The 18,243-nt window shown below is 33.8% G+C and overlaps 1 protein-coding gene across 3 annotated transcripts in view; it reads right to left on the reverse strand.

Annotated features, from left to right (window-relative positions):
* Cdh8 (cadherin 8) overlaps window positions 1-18,243 on the reverse strand; it is a 394,887-nt gene that overhangs the window by 78,600 nt on the left and 298,044 nt on the right. For all 3 annotated transcript variants that reach the window (XM_051168537.1, XM_051168536.1, XM_051168535.1), the window contains exon 9: window positions 11,885-12,006. In XM_051168537.1, the coding sequence (XP_051024494.1) occupies window positions 11,885-12,006 (122 nt within the window). The remainder of the gene's footprint in view (window positions 1-11,884; window positions 12,007-18,243) is intronic.

Here is an 18,243-nt window from a genome sequence, read left to right on the forward strand (position 1 = left end):
AGTGTAAAAGGCTATGATGTGTTGATGAAATAACACACGTAAGAGTTACTTGATTAGTGAACACACCATAATGAAAACAATGCAAGCAATCCATAATTTATTTTACATATAGTAAAGGCGTACAGCTACATACCAAGCCACATCTCAGAACTTTTGTCTGAACATCATACTGGAAACAAAGCATGCTTTTGTCATCATTTATGTCAACCAGGACTCATTAGAAACATAATTATTTGAATCTTACCCTTGACACTATCAAATGAGAAAGTGTCAAGGCAGGGCATATCATTATACAAGTTCTGTAACCCATAAGATTCTGGTATGGGTTTAAGTCTGAAAACAATTTTTGTTTAAATCCATAACAGAAAATAGTGATGCACATGGATCTTAATCATAAGTAGGAAGTCATTCAGTGTTAAATTCATCATGTTTTGGGGAAGAATGTTATTAAAATCGAGAATCTAATTGACTTCCCAAATATCCCCTAAATTGGCTATGGTTAATGTTTTAGGTTAAACTATTTTTGACACTTCATTTTATTTTAATGCAGATAACTACTGCTTGGACATTTTATATAATGTGGATGCTGGTAGATCATTTGAAGGGCATTGAACCATTAAAATTCATTAAGATATCCATATTAAGGAGGCTGAAAATTCCCATGATGTAATAACATCTGAATACATTTAGTTTAAACAGTGGAAGAAAAAGAAGTGCAGATGTATTCATGGGGGTGAGCCCCCAGACAGTCCCATTACAGAGGCAAATGCAGAGATGGCAAGAAAAAGAAGTGCAGATGTATTCATGGGAGTGAGCCCCCAGACAGTCCCATTACAGAGGCAAATGCAGAGATGGCAAGAAAAAGAAGTGCAGATGTATTCATGGGAGTGAGCCCCCAGACAGTCCCATTACAGAGGCAAATGCAGAGATGGCAGGTAGAAATCTGAACGTTTCTAACGTGAGGTCTTGTGAGCTCTGCTGATATTTAAATAATTTAAAATCTCTTTCATGGTAATTTATAAAATTGTCCAGAGAATTAACAGACGAGAATGTGTACCTATCTTTCAGTTTGGATATCTTATCTTCTATCTATAAAGTTACTGTACAACTAAGATATATAAGGTTTAATAATTTGTTGTGACATTTTTGTTTCATTAGAGACTAAAACTGACATCTGCACGTCTCAAAATATAAGGCAAATGTTATTTGGGGTATTATTAAGGGAATGCCTTTCATAGCCATTCATGTATTCTGAGGCATACAGACATTGTATTTCTTGAAACTCATCTATTTTCTTTTAAAGAAAGAAACTAGAAAAAAATTGTAATATGTATCATACCATAAATCTTGATCTAAAAATTATTATTCATGCTTATAAATTTACATTGGATTGTAAAATCATTATTAAAATTGTATTTTCTAGTATTTTACATATTTGAAGGTCAGATCTGTTAACAAGAGTATCGTGTGATCAATGACAACATTGCCATTGTCATTGATTTGTTCTTAGGTCTTGAAACATGACAGACTGTGAAATTCTCCCCTCCCTCTGCTATTATCAAATTTCTGTATGGAGGAGCAAGCAACTACACAGTAGGTGTTGGATAAGTGAATTAGTGGATAGATGAATAAGTAAGTGATGATAGGCACATTTTCTTCCATCCCTGTTAATCTTTACCATGTACTAAGAAGTAAACCTTAGGAAATGTATTAGTATAAAAAAGACATTGCATATGTCCCATGCTTAATATGTTTCATTAAAGACTATCTATATTCTTCTCACCAGTTGGCAAGGTTGACCCAAAATGACTTTTACATTTTCTATCTATGTGCTTCAGTAAATTTAGGCTGGGATTCCTAATATGATGGAGACTGGAAGATGAGTCATATGTTTTCATTGTGCATGTTCTTGCTTTCAAGAGTATTATGGTTCCCTGCTTATTATAAAGAGTAAAATTCACAATTAAATTAATATTAATAATCATAGCTCTATGTGGAGACAAGAGGAGAAAAGACTAATGTGTTATAACTTTCAAAATATTCTTCAGAACTTAACCAATGCATATCATATATATATATATATATACATATATATATATATATATATATATATGTATATATATATATATATATATATGAATTTGGATGTGTGTTTATTTCCTAGGAAGACTATAAAAAGTGAATTAAGCACAGTTACTCAGAACATGTCCTTTTTGTTATTTAATTCATTTTAATTAGAAGGTGACTTAAAAGAAGTGTACAATAAGAGAAGAAAATGTTTAAGATGGTAGAAAATGACATTTTTACTTCCTTTAATTCTATTATGTCTGTTTCATTCTGACTATAAATATTAGTTTTACTGAAAGAATAAAATAGATAATTGATGAACAAACTTGTGGTATTTCACATTTTTCATCTCAGAGTTAAAATTGTTTGGTTATTAATTTACATGAATAAGTGAAAATAAATTACTGGGGTTTTCTCAGTTGTCTATGCTGTCCATAATAAAATAAAATAAAATAGTTGAGAACGATTTTTCAAAAGATATTTTCCTGAAAATAATTGTTATAAGCATGAGAAGTGATAGAAATTTATTTACATTCAGATTTTTAGATGCAGCAAGATAGAAAAGATGTTTTCTTCAAGATTGCCAGATACAAACAGTCAAAATACAATGAATGTAACATTTATATAACTCTTGAATGTTTCGTGGTTCTTATTATTGTATGTAGATTATTGTATATATGTGTAATAATAAAATTGTATATTTAAAAAAGAAAATAATCAAAATTTAAAAGAAGTTAAAATAATTATCATTTACTGAAATATTGCATATGTCAGGTGCAATACGCCAAAAGAAATCTACAGAATGACTCAGTTATGTCAAAACTAGATAGCAGAGCCCATGTATAATCACAGTTCATATCTACTTAAACGATCCTAACAGAGAGTGTAGGCTAACTTGTTTAGTCTTAGTCAGGATTTTCATTTCTTCCCAATGTATACTGACTTCCTATGTGATTTTTTTCTTTAACTAAAAACACCCTTTCACTTCAGTATGCCCTGTGCTTCCTGGGAACTTGCAGCATAATGGAATGAGCTACAGGAAGGCCACCAGAAAGGGGATGAGGCGTTTCAATGTCTCTTAGACAAATATGTGGGATTTGAGCCACTGTAAATCCACAATTTAAAAACCACCTAACACTTTTAATCTCATCATCCCTATTTTTATTGGCACTAAAGTGACATAAAACAATATAGAACATGTTCACTGAGTGGAATCTTTCAATAAGTTGTGATTTTGTTATTTTGTTTCCAGTGTTGATTTGCTCACTTAACAGATCCCAAATTTATTTTTTGATGTCCATTCAAATTATAAACATAAAATACAAATAATTCCATCTATTACAGAGATTTATGGATCCTGAAGTAGTCAGCTTTCATTTGCAGTTAAACTCCCAGTTGTCTTAATACGTTTGAAATCACTATCCCATTTTTTCACTGTGTCTCTACTCCACACTCAACTTATTACCAAATAATATTATATGCCAATGAATACTTGTGCTAGCAAACATTAGTTCCTAACTAAGCTGAGTCTTATTCTTTATTTTTTAAAGATAATGTTTTATACATGCTTCCCTTCAGTCATTAATTTTATCTATATTTTGTATTAGAGACTTGAAAGATTTTATAATCATAAATAAATTACTGGGTCAAATATCATTTACCACACTTCTTCAAATTCATATGCCTTCACAAATACAAGAAGAATGTAATTAAACAAAGTGTTCTTAAGTTAATGTTCTTAAACTGTTTAATTTCGTGTTTTTCAACTTTATTTAGCAACATACATTAAAACATGCGATCTCTCTCTCTCTCTCTCTCTCTCTCTCTCTCTCTCTCTCTCTCTCTCTCTCTCTCTCTCTCTCTCTCTCTCACACACACACACACACACACACACACACACACACACACACCAACCCAACCCAACCCACAGATTGTTATGCTGCAGCACAAGTTGTTTTCGGAAACCCCCTTTTAGAAATACCGTCCTTTATACCTTCCGGTCCATACATATATGCAAGGCTTGTTAAGCTTTACAAGAAGATGTATTGTACCACTTGAAGGCTATAGAATGGTAGCCATTATTTCTTTATCTTTCCAATACCTTTGATTCCAATTTGAACCCAATTTTTGTCATAAGTAGAAAGTCTATGCTTAAATTCTCTTAGTAGCAAGAGTCAGTATTACTTTCTTCAAAATCATATTTCTCCCCACCCCTTAGAAAAACCAATGAAACAAACATGTGCCTGTGTTCACCTGACTTTCATCTGCCCCTAAATGCCTACTGATTAGCGAATAAGTTTAAAGCCCATACAGCAAGAATTCATCTTAGATTTTAAACCCATTTTACACCATCTCTCATGAGCATCACTCTCAGCAAGAGCAAAGACCAGAATAACAGGGATAGAACCTGTAATAAAGTAAGAGTTTCTTCTACATGCTGAACAAAGGCTTGACATGAGATTTAGACACTCTGTGTTCCTATATATATATAGTAACAAGGGATCTTAAAAAATTCAAACAAACTAATCCTATTCAAAGATTCATACAGATTATAATAAAGGAATGTCTTGATTATTCCTTCTCCATTGAAAAATATGGCATCTGTAAATCATCAGAAGAGTTGCCCAAAGAGTGAACTGTAGCTTGTTTTCTGTAGTAACTTTTTTAGGATACATTTTTGTGATACTTCTGCAAACTACTTCAAAAGATATAATAATAACAGGAAAACAGGAAACCTGTGATTTCAATAATGCATGTATTTGCACTTTGACACTGTTTAAATATACCCATGTTATCTATTCCTTATTTAAAGTGAAGTGCTTTAGAATCATAAATTTAAGGCATATTTAAAATTGTGGAATATTTGCATATATAAATATATAATGAGATATCTAAAGGATGAGATATTGTCTATTCTGTTTCATGCCTACCTACATATGTCAATTCATGATAATTTGATATAATTTAGTTTGTCTCTTGGCTTACATTCTTTCCGCTGAATGTAGTTTCAGAGACTGAACCCAGATCTTCCTAAATAATAAGTACATGTTCTTCCTTAAGCTATATTCTTGACTGTGTTTTCACTGTGACCTCTCATTTAAGATCATCTGTAAAATTTTCCACACAAGATGCCATAATTGAGCACAAAATTTTTTTGAAACGGAGAAATTTTAATATTTAATTTTAAACAAGACATGTTCTACCTGTATTGATAGCTAATTACAAAAATTATTGAAATTTTAAGTATATAGTTATGCATCTGTGAGGGTAAGACAGGGAAATCTATAGTTCCAGGCTACCTTTGACTACATAGTGAGTTCCAGGCTAACAAAGGATACATGAAGCTCTGCCTCAAAACTAAAAACCATATGCACATGTGTTTATGGATAATTTAATACCTACATGCCTAGGGTTTCCTATGGTATGGTGGTTTAAGTTAATCCTTATTCCTTAATTTTGAGTCATAAAACTGGTATCTTGAATGTAGCTGACATTTGTATGTCACATTCTTCACCACACTCTTCAACTGTATTTTATCACACATCCTTTCATTATCACAAAATTGTGCTTGTGCTGTCAGCCATACTCCTGATAGTAAGCCTCTTTAAAAGTTTCTCAACGTACAGTTTCTCCATATATGATTTTATGAATTCCATTAACTGTCCCTTTACTCTACCTACAAGCAAGTGAAAAGGAGTATTCCATGTATTCTGCTGAGGTCATCAATTTTCTCTGCTTTAAATCAATCCTGCCTCCCTCCTGTGTATGCAGATATATCACGGAAAAAGGCTTCTGATGGAAAAGTTAAAATTAAATCCCCTATAACAGCTGCTTCTTAGGTGTTAAAAACACCTTCATTTTAATTTCTTGTTTTACATTTATTAGAAAAGATCTCAGAAACTAACAGCCAAATGAACAAAGTTAAAAACTCATTCTTCACCATGTTTACAAGGGATAATTATCTTTACGTTTCTTATGATGATTTCTTTCTTTTTATCCAAGGGTTCATAGAATTTAGGTAAAGTATAACATTTTTCTCGGAGCTTGATGCATGCTTTCTCCTTTGTTAGTGTTGCTCACTTGTACTCAGATTCTTAGAGTTCTCATGGCTACTTTTCTAAACAATTACTTTGAATACTCACACAATTTCAAAATTCTTCTTCCTTGGATAGTACAATGAGTCTCTAGAAATGGCAAAGGGTTTAGCACTTTTAGAAGCTGAATTTGGAGCATTTCTGTGGCATCATAAGATCTTTATTTAGTCTGTGGTGGTACATGCCTTCAATCCCAATATAGAGGTGTTGGAATTCTGTGAATTCCAGGCCAGCCTCCTCTCAAATGTCATAGGCCAGGTCAGTCCATTTAGCCTTGTGAGATCCTGTCTTAAACAAAATGAAAGAGAACAAAATACCACACTCTTCTTCAGCCTTGGTTTCTGAAGCTATGCACTGTCTACAGGTGCCAAATTCCTCAATCAATAAGGTCTATGAAATGTTAAGTGTTCCTATATAATTTCCTACATATAGCAAACAGCTCCAATTGCTTCTGGCTCCCCTGTGGACACCTAAGACAAAAGCACTCACTAGCATGTTTTGCAGTTACAGACTCCTAAACATGCTTACCACTTTATAGTGTATGCTTATATTCACAAATATTGGTATAAGTTCTATTCAGACTTTCTAATCTAGTGTTTGATTCCTATTCTCAGTCAGGTCTTGGTTTCAAACAGATATCTTGCTGAAAATTCTGCTCTGGCTTAAGTTGCTGGCTAGTAGCTCTCCTTAATTCCCAGTCCTTTCTCATTTTCTAGTCCCGCTTTAAGTAACAACAAATTAGAAAAACGGAAAAAAGCAAAAATCTGACTGTACCTTAGATCCCTGCGATTTTCGGTGTTCTCCGGTTTCCTGTTTTAACCTTTATTTTCTTCTAACTGAAAACACTTAAATGAAATGATTCCTCCAGCCTAGTGTGTTTACAACATGCTCCTCTTCAGAGTTCAGGAGAACGCTTCTACACTTGCATATTGTCTCTCCAATTGATGTTTCACAATTATTATTGTGCAATGCATAAATGAACAAATGTTAATCCAAATAGGTTAGCATACATCCTGCCTGTCAGAGAGTAAAGCAATCTTGTCCGCAGTAATATCTTTTGAAACATGCCTCATTGCTGAATGAAATAAATTAGAGACATAATCCTAAAATTGTGTTTCTCTGCTTTAAATGGAAACTATGCTACATATCATTCAGAAGTGTGGGTAGCTATGTTTTGGCGAGATGTGACATTAATAAATAAATGTTATATGGCTGCAATGTTACTAGAGATAGATAACATTTGTGAGAGGGAGCTAAGGTCTTTTGATTTTTCTGCATTCATTTTTATCATCTAGAAAGCATGGCTTCAGTCTAAGCAGCAGTTCTCTGTTAATATAGATGCTGATGAAACTCCTATTATAATTCATTCAATTCATTTATAAGAACAAAATAAGCTGTTTTATGAAAGAATGAAAAGCTTTAGCAACTTGCCATCCAAGTACTTCAAATACTAAAGAGGGGACCTCAACTCAAGCTAAATAAATAAATAAATAAATAAATAACTGTTGAGTCCCTGGGCTGAGGAACTCTTGGAAGCAAGTCTCTATTAGGATGGCATTAGAATCTAAAGTAAAATCCTAGAAAAAGCCAATTAAGGCAATAAGATGCAGAACAGGTCTGTGAATGCTGCTCTACGCTGCTTTTCCAGGTTTTGTTCTGAATGTGGAGTTGTCAAGTGCACTGAAGAAAGACACCAGTCCCTGCACATTTGTGACCTGTTCCTCCACCTGCCAGCCGGATCACCGTTGCCTTCTGATAGACTCCAGTTTATCCCCAACTGACTCCTCAGTCAAATGTTTTCTGTCCCTGTGGAACTTATCCTAGAATCTGAAGACTTTTCCTGATGAAGTATTATTCTCTCTTTAGGTCCACTTAGTTTCTTTCTCTGCTCGGAGTTTAAAAGAGTTTCTTGAGAAACTGTAAATTCTAAATAAATGCACATGTATCAGAAAGAAAGTTCCATGATGATAAAATTCTGATTCTCATATATTGCATGCAATGGAATTTCTCTTGTCTAACCAAACCCTGGAAATAGTTGGTGTTCATTGAAAACTTACTGATGAAAACCACCCTCTAAATCAGAATTATCAACAATTGGACATATTTTTTAATGTGATGCATAATCCCAGTTTTACGTGGAACATTAGTCAGGCTTAGATGAAGAGCTCTTTTCTATGCTTCTGTCATGAAATGGAGAGCCAATTGCTTGGTAGAGATCAGATTTTGATCGACTTAAATTCTACAGGTGTAAACCACTTGATATCATGTGATACTAGATGATTCATATCTACTTGGCATGGTGTTTAAGTACAGTAAATATCAATCCAAAATGTTTCAGTAATATTAGTTACTTAGCAGGACCACGGAAAATATTGTAAAACAAGAAGAATTGGGTTGATTGTCTGTGAAGGACAGTGACGTCTGCCTCTCTCTGACAGTCATTGTTGTCCTCTGGAGGAAACCAGTTTTATAATCTTCAGACTTAATTTCATAATTTTAAGATGGCAGTAGAGACAAGGGTGGTCCACTATTCTTCTTCCAAAACATAGTTATACCTCTTTTAATAAAGATGAATTATGAAGTGGAGCTGAATGCCTAGACAAGCCAAATGGACCTCTCTCTCTTTGCCTCCTTTTATTTCTGGTTGTGTCTGATCAATCGAATTTCACTGAAACAAGTATGTTGCAATAGATTCTCTATCTCTGTATTGACATTAGACTCCCTTTTTGTGAGGGATTATAAAATCGTTTTGCATATGGCCTTTTGATCCAGGCCACACTCTCCTTAAGAGCTAGCGCCAGAACATTGCTAAAGATTTCCATGTGTGAAGGCTCTGAAAAAGCTGCTTCTCCATGAAGTTGATCTAGAAATGTGATTCTTCAAGGATATACAAGCCATTTGAGTGTGGTTGTTATCTCTCTGGGGTTAATTTCCAACAGATATTAATTGTTGATCAATACTAAGTGACAATCAATGTAGTGGGTGATACTTCTTTTTTAAATATTTACTCCCATGATATTATGATTACCAAGGATGAACACTTGTTATACTGAAGTGAGTTAACCATTTGTATAATATAATGAGAGATGACTAAACATATATTTAACCTGGATGTAGTGGTATATGCTTATACTGCCACAATTGGGGTGACTGAGACAGAAAGGATCATGAGTTTGAGGGCAATGTTAGTGACATCCTGAGTTCAAAACCATCCTAGTCCACATACTGAGAAATTGTCTAAAACTGTAAGTAAGGAAAGAAAAAAGAAATACATGCATTTCACACTCTGTAGATGCATACTATGTTGTGTAGTATCCTAAAATGTGTGTGTGGGGGGTGGGGGTAGAAATAATTAGATACTCAATAATTAACAGGCAGAAATGGTATAAAGAATCCTAGATGAGTTCTGGGTGACACAAAAGATTCAGAGTCCAAGAAACCTGTAAAAAGCACTACATGCCACACCCAGTTAGCTCCATGGCCTAAACCAGTGCAAAACAAGGGTTGATCCCTATATGGGAATAAAACTAAAGTAAGCATGCTGAAAGCACATTCATTAGGGAGCAGAGTGCAGTGACACATACACAGCAAAGACATTTGTTCACACAATAAACCATTCATTATAATTTGCAAAACTCATAAAACAAAGAATCCACTTTTTTATTTTGATGCTGAGTAGAATAGGTGACGAAACAATGCAATGTCTTTTGTTTATTTTTTGTTTTGTTTCCTTTTCTGAATAGTAGAAGAATTGCTGAAAAAAAAATCATTAAAACCTGAGAAAGGGTCAAATTCCACAGGGTAAAACTCCAGATTCCTAGAAATTCAAGGAGCATTCCTATCGATATTACTATTGAGGCCAACATGTGAAGTGTCAATGCCATTGACTCTGAACTTGTGTGATGAGTTCTGCATGAGCAATGAAGTTCTATTTAAATTCTAATGTATTTTACAGATTCTGTATGATATATAAATGTCTAGCTTATATCCTTGGCCGGCTGTTATCCTATCAATTTTCTGGTCCACTTAACAACCATACCCTTGGACCTGACCTGCAATATTTTGATCAAACTCTTCTGCCTATTAATCCAGCACCCTGACTAAATAATATCACTGACATTTGTGAACACAGGCATGTGCATACACATACACACACAACCATGCATGCATGCCCACATGTGTATGATTTCAAATACACACACACACACACACGCACGCACACACACATACACACACACACCTTGTGCCAATAAGAGACATAAATTAAAATGTTTTAAGGATCATAAATAAAAATGTTTGAAAGGTAGGATTCAAACCTGACAATTCTATGTCATGAAATAAGAAACAAGGCTAATTTTGGTATTGGAATATGGAAAAAAATTTTAAGAATGAATGTTTTGATAAGAATGCTGTGCTTAGTTAATTAAGAAACAAATATTTTATTTTAAGAATGTTAGTTTTGCTGTATGAAGAGTGTATTTTGTGTTTTGTTTGTTAGTTCATTTGTTTTTGTTGCTTTGGTTTTTGGTAGTCTTTGCAGAGGGAAGCTAAGCCTTTAGATAAACAAGAATTGTCTACAAGAATTTGCCCACTGTGTTATGGGCAGATTACCCCTTCATCCTTTGTGATATCAAGTAAGAGAGTAGAACTGGATATCTACAGTCCTATTCTTTTCTTTAGGATAAAAAAAAATATGACTCTTGTCAGGTAAGCTTCTTGGCAAATAGTAAGTTTAATTCCTAACACCCACATGAGGCACAAGAATAGTTGGATTAACAACTCCAGTGTCATGCTGTCAGCTGCTGTTTATTTAGATTAAAATGTCACCATCCAGAAATAAATTAGGAAGTTGAAAAATGATAAATTTCTTAAACATACAGTACTTCGGCACCTTGTTAAAATAACTCTATTACATTTGTGGTTTTGGAATACTTTACACAGGCTAGTTGCATTTTGACATTCAGACTATAGTGGTTTCTGTGGATCTGGTTCTTAAATTTTATTCTCTATCCCCCCTACCAACCCTCCCTCCCTTCCTCCCTATCTCCTTCCCTCCCTCCATCCTCCTTCCTTTCTTTCCCATTTTTCACTCTTGCATCTTTTGTATATTGCCGTCTGTTCTGTTTTATGCCTTTATTTTCTGTCCTTTTTTTTTTCTGTCTTCATTATCTCTATCTATGCAATATGAATCCAATCTCTACAAATTTACATGCCTTATGGGCATATCTAAATATCGTTGTCTATCTTGTGTTTACCTAAACTTACATGCACATGTATAGATGTAGGTTTCATTACATAGAACATTCTATAAACTACTGATTTTCTGGGGTCCACATTTATGTGTTCTTCTTTTCAATATAAAACAAAAAGGCTTGTTTTCCATGAGCTCTTTACTAGATTCCGGCCATGTGAATGAAGGCCAAATCAAGCTCTTGCACTCCCCAGCCATAAACCATATATGATGTGTTTTAAGACAATGATTTGGCTTTAGGGTCATAGGAGAGCACATCATTCCACTTTTATGAGCGAATTTTGTCATAAGTAGGAAGAGAATTAACATCTTAAAAAGACAAATATTCCCTTCTGTTCCCATTTGGATGTGTTTCATGCCTGTGATTTTTGAAGCTCAAACCAATTCAAATGCACACGATAAATGCAGGTTAATTAAATATGAGACAGTTGTATACAAACATATTCAGCATTAACAACATGGAGATATTTACTTGGCCGGGTTTTCCATTTTCACATAAAAATGCCTCATATTCGGATGCGAATTCAGGGGCGTTGTCATTGACATCCAGCACTTTAATAGCAACAGGCACTCGAGATATCTGACTGTGGTTCCCTATGGGAAGGAAAAAATAACATCAGCATTCATTGGAATTTGTAGCTCAACTCTCCCTCTCTCTGTCTGTTGCCATCTCCCTTCAATAGGACGTTTTCCACATGGTGATTATGGAGTCTGGCCCTCAACGTGGTGAGGGAGAACAGCAAGTGCTTAACTACTTTAAAAAGTACATAAAATAAGCAGCAACATACATTACTATTCTAAACACCATTCTTCTAGCACTAACCTCACAAAGGACCATATGTAAATGAAGTAAGATTTATTTTCTTTAAAATCCAATGTAAAAAAAAAAAAAAAAAAAAAACAATGCCCACAACAAAGATTTATCTATTTATTGTTTTGATAAAAGTGCTCAATCCAAGCTACAAGTGACCTAAGTAGGCATCTATTAAGATTATGCCTAAGAAGCAAGGGCAAGGCAGAAATTAAATCACTTATTGAAAAGGAATTTTTAACAATCATGAAAAAGATAAATTTTGAGATGAACAATCACATACCTTCTAAATTTTGTGTTTCATTAAAACCCACCCTTGATATGATGTTTTTGGATAAGGCCAGTAAACTAAGATATTTTAGTATTGTCAGATTCATTATTATTTTTATGTAAATATAGTCTTCCAATGTTTTTTGTACATTCTCATAGTAGATAACCAAATATGCAATCTATAGTCCTTTAGTCTTCAAACGAAATAGAAAGTGTGTATGTGTGTGTGTGTGTGTGTGTGTGTGTGTGTGTGTGTGTGTGTGTGATCATACAAAGTACATCAATATGGTTGTTTCTTAAATGTATTGCTGGGTTAGGCAATGCTTTCTTTAATGAGTAATAAATGCAATGTACTTTGATTCTGACTGTACTGTGTTATACTCTTTGATCTGTTGTCAATTATGCAGAATGTATTGGAGAAAGCCCATTATTTATTTGTGTTGCTGTGGCACTGAATATTTATAAGCAAGCAAAGAGAGAAACGTGTTTGACTTTTCAATATAAACAAAAAGGTTTATGTTTGATGTAACAAACTTCTGGTTTTAACAATGGATTAAGACAATCTTTAAAACATTCAAATATTCATTATTCTTAAATAGAAGAATGACTTCTAAAGCACACACAACATAAATACAGCCATGCTACAAACTTAGTATTGCTTCTTAGCTAGCCCTTACAATTTGAATTTAGTTAATTGAGGTATAATTCTCTGACATTCAAATTTGATTTAATGATGCATAGTCAACACTGATCCCTAGAATACTAGCATGTAATAGTCGTATACAACTTCCTGAAAATCAACATGATGCCATTAAATGACTTCCGGGTTTTGCCCTTTTTTATTTTGCTGTTTAATTTCTAATGAACTAATTCCTCCTCTCATAAAAGAAGTGCGTGTGTCTCCTTAGTTTTGATGGAATGCAAATTCTAAAAACAGCAGAACACATGTCTCTAAGACAAGAAACTGACATTTCAAATTTTGTCTAGTCAACAAAACTCTGAAAGTGTTACATTTTAAATGCAAAATGACTACATCTTTAAAGGCTTATGTTACTTTTCTATCCTGACCAGGAGGTAGAGTAGCTTCTGCAATGCAAAAAGAAAGGTGTTTGCAAAAAAGTTTAGATCCCCAACTTTGTCTCTTTCACATCCTTTTTGACTCATTTTATTCCCAGGGAAATTCAAACCCAAGAACTTAACATATTATCCATGTAATCATTTTAAATCTTATAATGGAAGAAATAAAGGTTCAGGTACATTTTAGTCTTTGGATTTTGTAATTTCCAGTATTATTAGCACCATGTAGATTGTTTAGATGATATATTTTACAATGTCATAATAATAAAATTTATTTAGTTTTGGTCTTTAAATATGAACCCTTTGTATTGCCAATATATGGAGGGCATACATTTCCAGGGACCTAATCACTACCAAGTCCTCAAACATTTACACACTTGTAGTTATCTTGATATTCAGCACTGTTTGGAGTTTGAATTTAGATATCATTCTAAATCTATCGAATGAATTCTATAATCCCTAATATTCACAAAATTGTACTTGTAATCTACAACACTCCCTGGGAAGCTGCATAATTTAACTTCATTATTTTACAGTTCTATTTTATCACTGAAAATCCCCATTAATGGATTAATTTTCTTTTTTATTCCATCTGTCTTAATAGCAAAGTACTGTTGGTTATTCGCTTACATTTACAGTGCCAAATCATTTTATATCCTAGGACAATTCTTTTGTATATAAATAATTTTAGGAAATGCCTATTGAACATTTTTGTATTGAATCTAATGGTATTATTCCTAAGTGGTCATAGTTCACGGACTGCAATCTATCTGAGGGTAGTTGCTGTCTCCCCTTTTTTGTTGCATGCACGCACACACTTTACATGCAAACCTACACATAAAACTTTCTTCTTAGTGTTTAAAAAATGAATATTGTGAGGTTTAGGTTTTCAATTTCTCTCTTTCTTTGTTGCTCTGTCTCTATGTCTCTCTGTCTCTGTCTTTGTCTTTCACTGCATGTGTGTATGAATGAGTGAGTGTGAGTGCGTTTGTGTGTGTGCGTGTGTGTGTGTGTGTGTGTGAGTGTGTGTGTGTGTATGTGTGTTAGGAGCAAAGATCTTGCACATCTTGTGTAGGTGCTCTTACATTAGGATTTTCCTCTTAATTTAGTATTTTAGAGTAGTTTTGTATAAAAAAGAAAGAAAGAAGTCAACTGATTCCACTGAACTTTTCAGTGCAGTGCATTAAAGACTGGTGGTAGCCTCGACTGAATTATTTTTCTCTATTGAGTCCTTTATCCTTCTAAGAATGAGTTAAGGGTACATTTCTTTTAAAGAGAATAAAGTAGGTTTTTTTTTTCCCTTGCAGCATGGAGACATTCTTTTCTATTATAGGAACACTGAGCAGATCATAAAGATATAATTTTTGTGACCAATTTGCTTTTTCTCCTTTGTTTACATATTTACACTTCATTCTCCTTATAAGATAATTTTACGGAGGAGTTCATATAGTCTTAATTTGTTTTCACCCCTCCCTGCAACTGCGTTTTAATAGGAATGTCCTTTTTCTCATGTCAAACTTTCACTCAAGTCCCACTAGAAATATTAGCTTCTGTAAAAATGTTTTAAAATTTATATATTTGAAGACCTCCCCTTGATGGGGAGCCCTGATGGCACTCAAAGAAAGAATAAGCAGGCTACCAAGATGAGACTTGAGAGCCTATGACCATAAAGTGGGGGAGGAAGTCCCCCTCAGTCATAGACCTAGGGGAGGGGAATAGGGTAAAAGTGGTAGGGATGGAGGACCAGGAAAATTCAAGTGATGGGATAACAATTTAGTTGTGTTCTGAATAAATTAATTAATTAAATAAATATATTATTATAAAAATTAATTTAGAAGTCACCACTCTTTCTGGAAGCTAGGATATCTGTAATGAATTAGAGTGACAATAATAAATAAACTCAACTTCTATCATAGAAAGCAGTCAAGTTAAATTAATTTTATGTACTTTGAATTCATTCTTCAAATTACCATACCATATTCCTTTAGAACTTTAAAAGAACTATAATTCTTTTATGAAAAGTTTTAAACATATTATTGCTATTCATTTATTTATGCTTCATGGTTCTGTTTATTCATTCAATGCAGTATTATATATCTATTTTCATATAACAAGGTAAGTTTTTTACAATCAACACACTCATATTATGTTAGTTCACTTAAATTTTCTTATTCCTATAAATTATTTACCTATGGAAGGACCTTTTAAATTGTTTAAGTAATAATCTAATGTTAGTCTCGTTTTTAAAAGGTGTGCAGTCACCATGGGTTGGAGTCTGCAGCATATGAAAAGGTCAGAATTCATTCTCTTGCCTAAGCTTTAGTAGTGTGACCTAAGAGTGAAAACTTTGGGGCCAAATAAAAAAGTTTTGTTGTTTAACTACTGCATATGGAATGACTCTTTATATATCAGATTTTAGGTTTTAAAATGACCATAAACTGAAAAATAAAAAAGTAAGTAAAGCAATCAAACATGAAATGATTGGTCCATATTCCCTAAATATTCTGCAAATATTACCTTTATCCATACCAGGTGAATGCAAATTATTTAAATTACAATGTATGATTTTCAGCACAGATTATAGACTTATGTACTAAAGACTCACTTTTATCTAAATTAGTGAAATTATATGAGCTCAAATTTTAGAGATATTATAGAGTAATAAAAATTAATTAGGTATGCTTCTGAGAAAATTATTCATGTCCTCTGTGACTGGCCTCAAAATGTTTGCCTTTCATCTGATACATAAACATTAAAATAAAGGTATTATAATTAGAATCTGGATTAACATTCATTAAATATTCATTTTCTAAACACAAGAGATGGGACAAAGGGCCATCTTCAGTGGCCACGAAACTCAGGCTAATTTTTAAAAGAAAGAGCATAGAAGCAAAGGCTGAAATAATACCATTTGTAAACAGCTTCTCCAGGCCTATTGTTTAAGTCATAGTGACATTCTGACACCTCTCTGTCACATAACCTCATAAGTTGACCATCACTTTTTCCTTTTCATTATCAAACAGAATGGAACATTGCCAAGTATCAGTGTCTTGAGAATTTGCTTCTAACTTGTTCAATGAACTAATAAGTTTGCAGGCAATGACTGAAATAAATATTCTTTCCTTTTTAAAGTATAAAAGGAAAGCGTGATTTCTTTTTTAGTAGTAGTTTAGTTCTTAATTTAGTAGTGTTAGTGGGATCTGATAAAAAACCCTTGATCATTCTGCAAGTAGAGGGGTGGGAATAATAAACAGTAACTTATAATCAAAGAGGGGATGCAAGATAGCAATTTATAAAAGAGCAGGGGACGGAAGTAGCGATGGAAACTCACAAACGAAGATGTGAATGGAATACATGATAGAAAAGAAGTCAACTTAGAAAGTTTAAAATGGGAAGATCTTGGAAATGATTTCAGAGCTACACTTAAATTATTGGAGTGACTACAGGTAAAGACATTTAGAAATACATTTTGCCCACAGGTGGTATAAACATTTCTAACTAACTACAGATCGCTTACCAACCCAGAGTTGCTGCTCAGTTTAAGAATTTATTCAGAATGCAGTTAGCTAATGGACACCATCAAGATAGGCATGCTAATGATGATATTCTAAGAGACATTTCTCAATTGTTTATTGCTGTGCATAATGTTTTCTGTATAAGACAAATGTGTTGACATGAATTTCAAATAGACCCTTTGATTCTATAAATACTTATCAAGACATCCCGTCCTCAAGTCTACCTAAAGGAAGCCGATGAGAATTCTAAAAATTAATTATTGTAGTATCTTAAGTGAATACAATAGGAGTCACTCCATTTCTGCCATGAAATCTAAAGCGTATCAGCATAGTATTTTGAAATTAAATTGGAGTTTAATCAAGTGGTCTTTATCATCTAAAGAACAAAACTTTTGTACATAGTATTTCTATTAGTCAAGGAGTTTCCTTAGTGGAAAATGAGAGGTTTTTTTTTTCCCTCACTCAGTAAGACTTTAATATGGTTGAAAATCCCTTGAAACTATGGGGAAATGGCTTAAATAGAATATTGGGTGTGTCCATGCTGACTCTTCTCTGAATTTCCTGACTGCCAACACCATTGCTTCAGCCTACACACTTGTTCATGCCACATATAAGGAAATGATTATTTTCCTTATTTACAACATGAGTCTTATCTGAAGCTGGAGATAGCAGAGTCATATATAACCCGTGCCAGGTCAACTGCACCGATGTCTACATAAGTCCTCTAGATTCTACTTCTCCTCACAGGGGCTGAGACGGTGAGAACACAGAGAAGTGAATTTATGACAAGAAAATCCCTGTCCTGTGAGGAGCAATTTTGGAGACATTACATTTGACTTGCCTTTATATGAACTCTGGTGAGGATATTTCCATTTTTTAAATTAAAGAATGAATGATTGATTGATTTACTCACTCCTCTATTTATTTGTCAGTGTGTGTGCGTGTGTGTGTGCGTGTGTGTGTGCGTGTGTGTGCATGTGTGCGTGCATGTGTATGTGCATGTGTATGTGTGTGTGCATGTGTGTGTGTGCGTGCGTGTGTGTGTGTGTGCATGTGTGTGTGCGTGTGTGTGTGCGTGTGTGCGTATGTGTGTGTGCATGTGTACATGCATGCGCACATGTATTGAGTGACTAGGTACAATGGTAAGTCAGAGGATGC

Source organism: Acomys russatus, chromosome 26, assembly GCF_903995435.1.
Source record: "Acomys russatus chromosome 26, mAcoRus1.1, whole genome shotgun sequence".
In the NCBI taxonomy this organism is placed as follows: domain Eukaryota; kingdom Metazoa; phylum Chordata; class Mammalia; order Rodentia; family Muridae; genus Acomys; species Acomys russatus.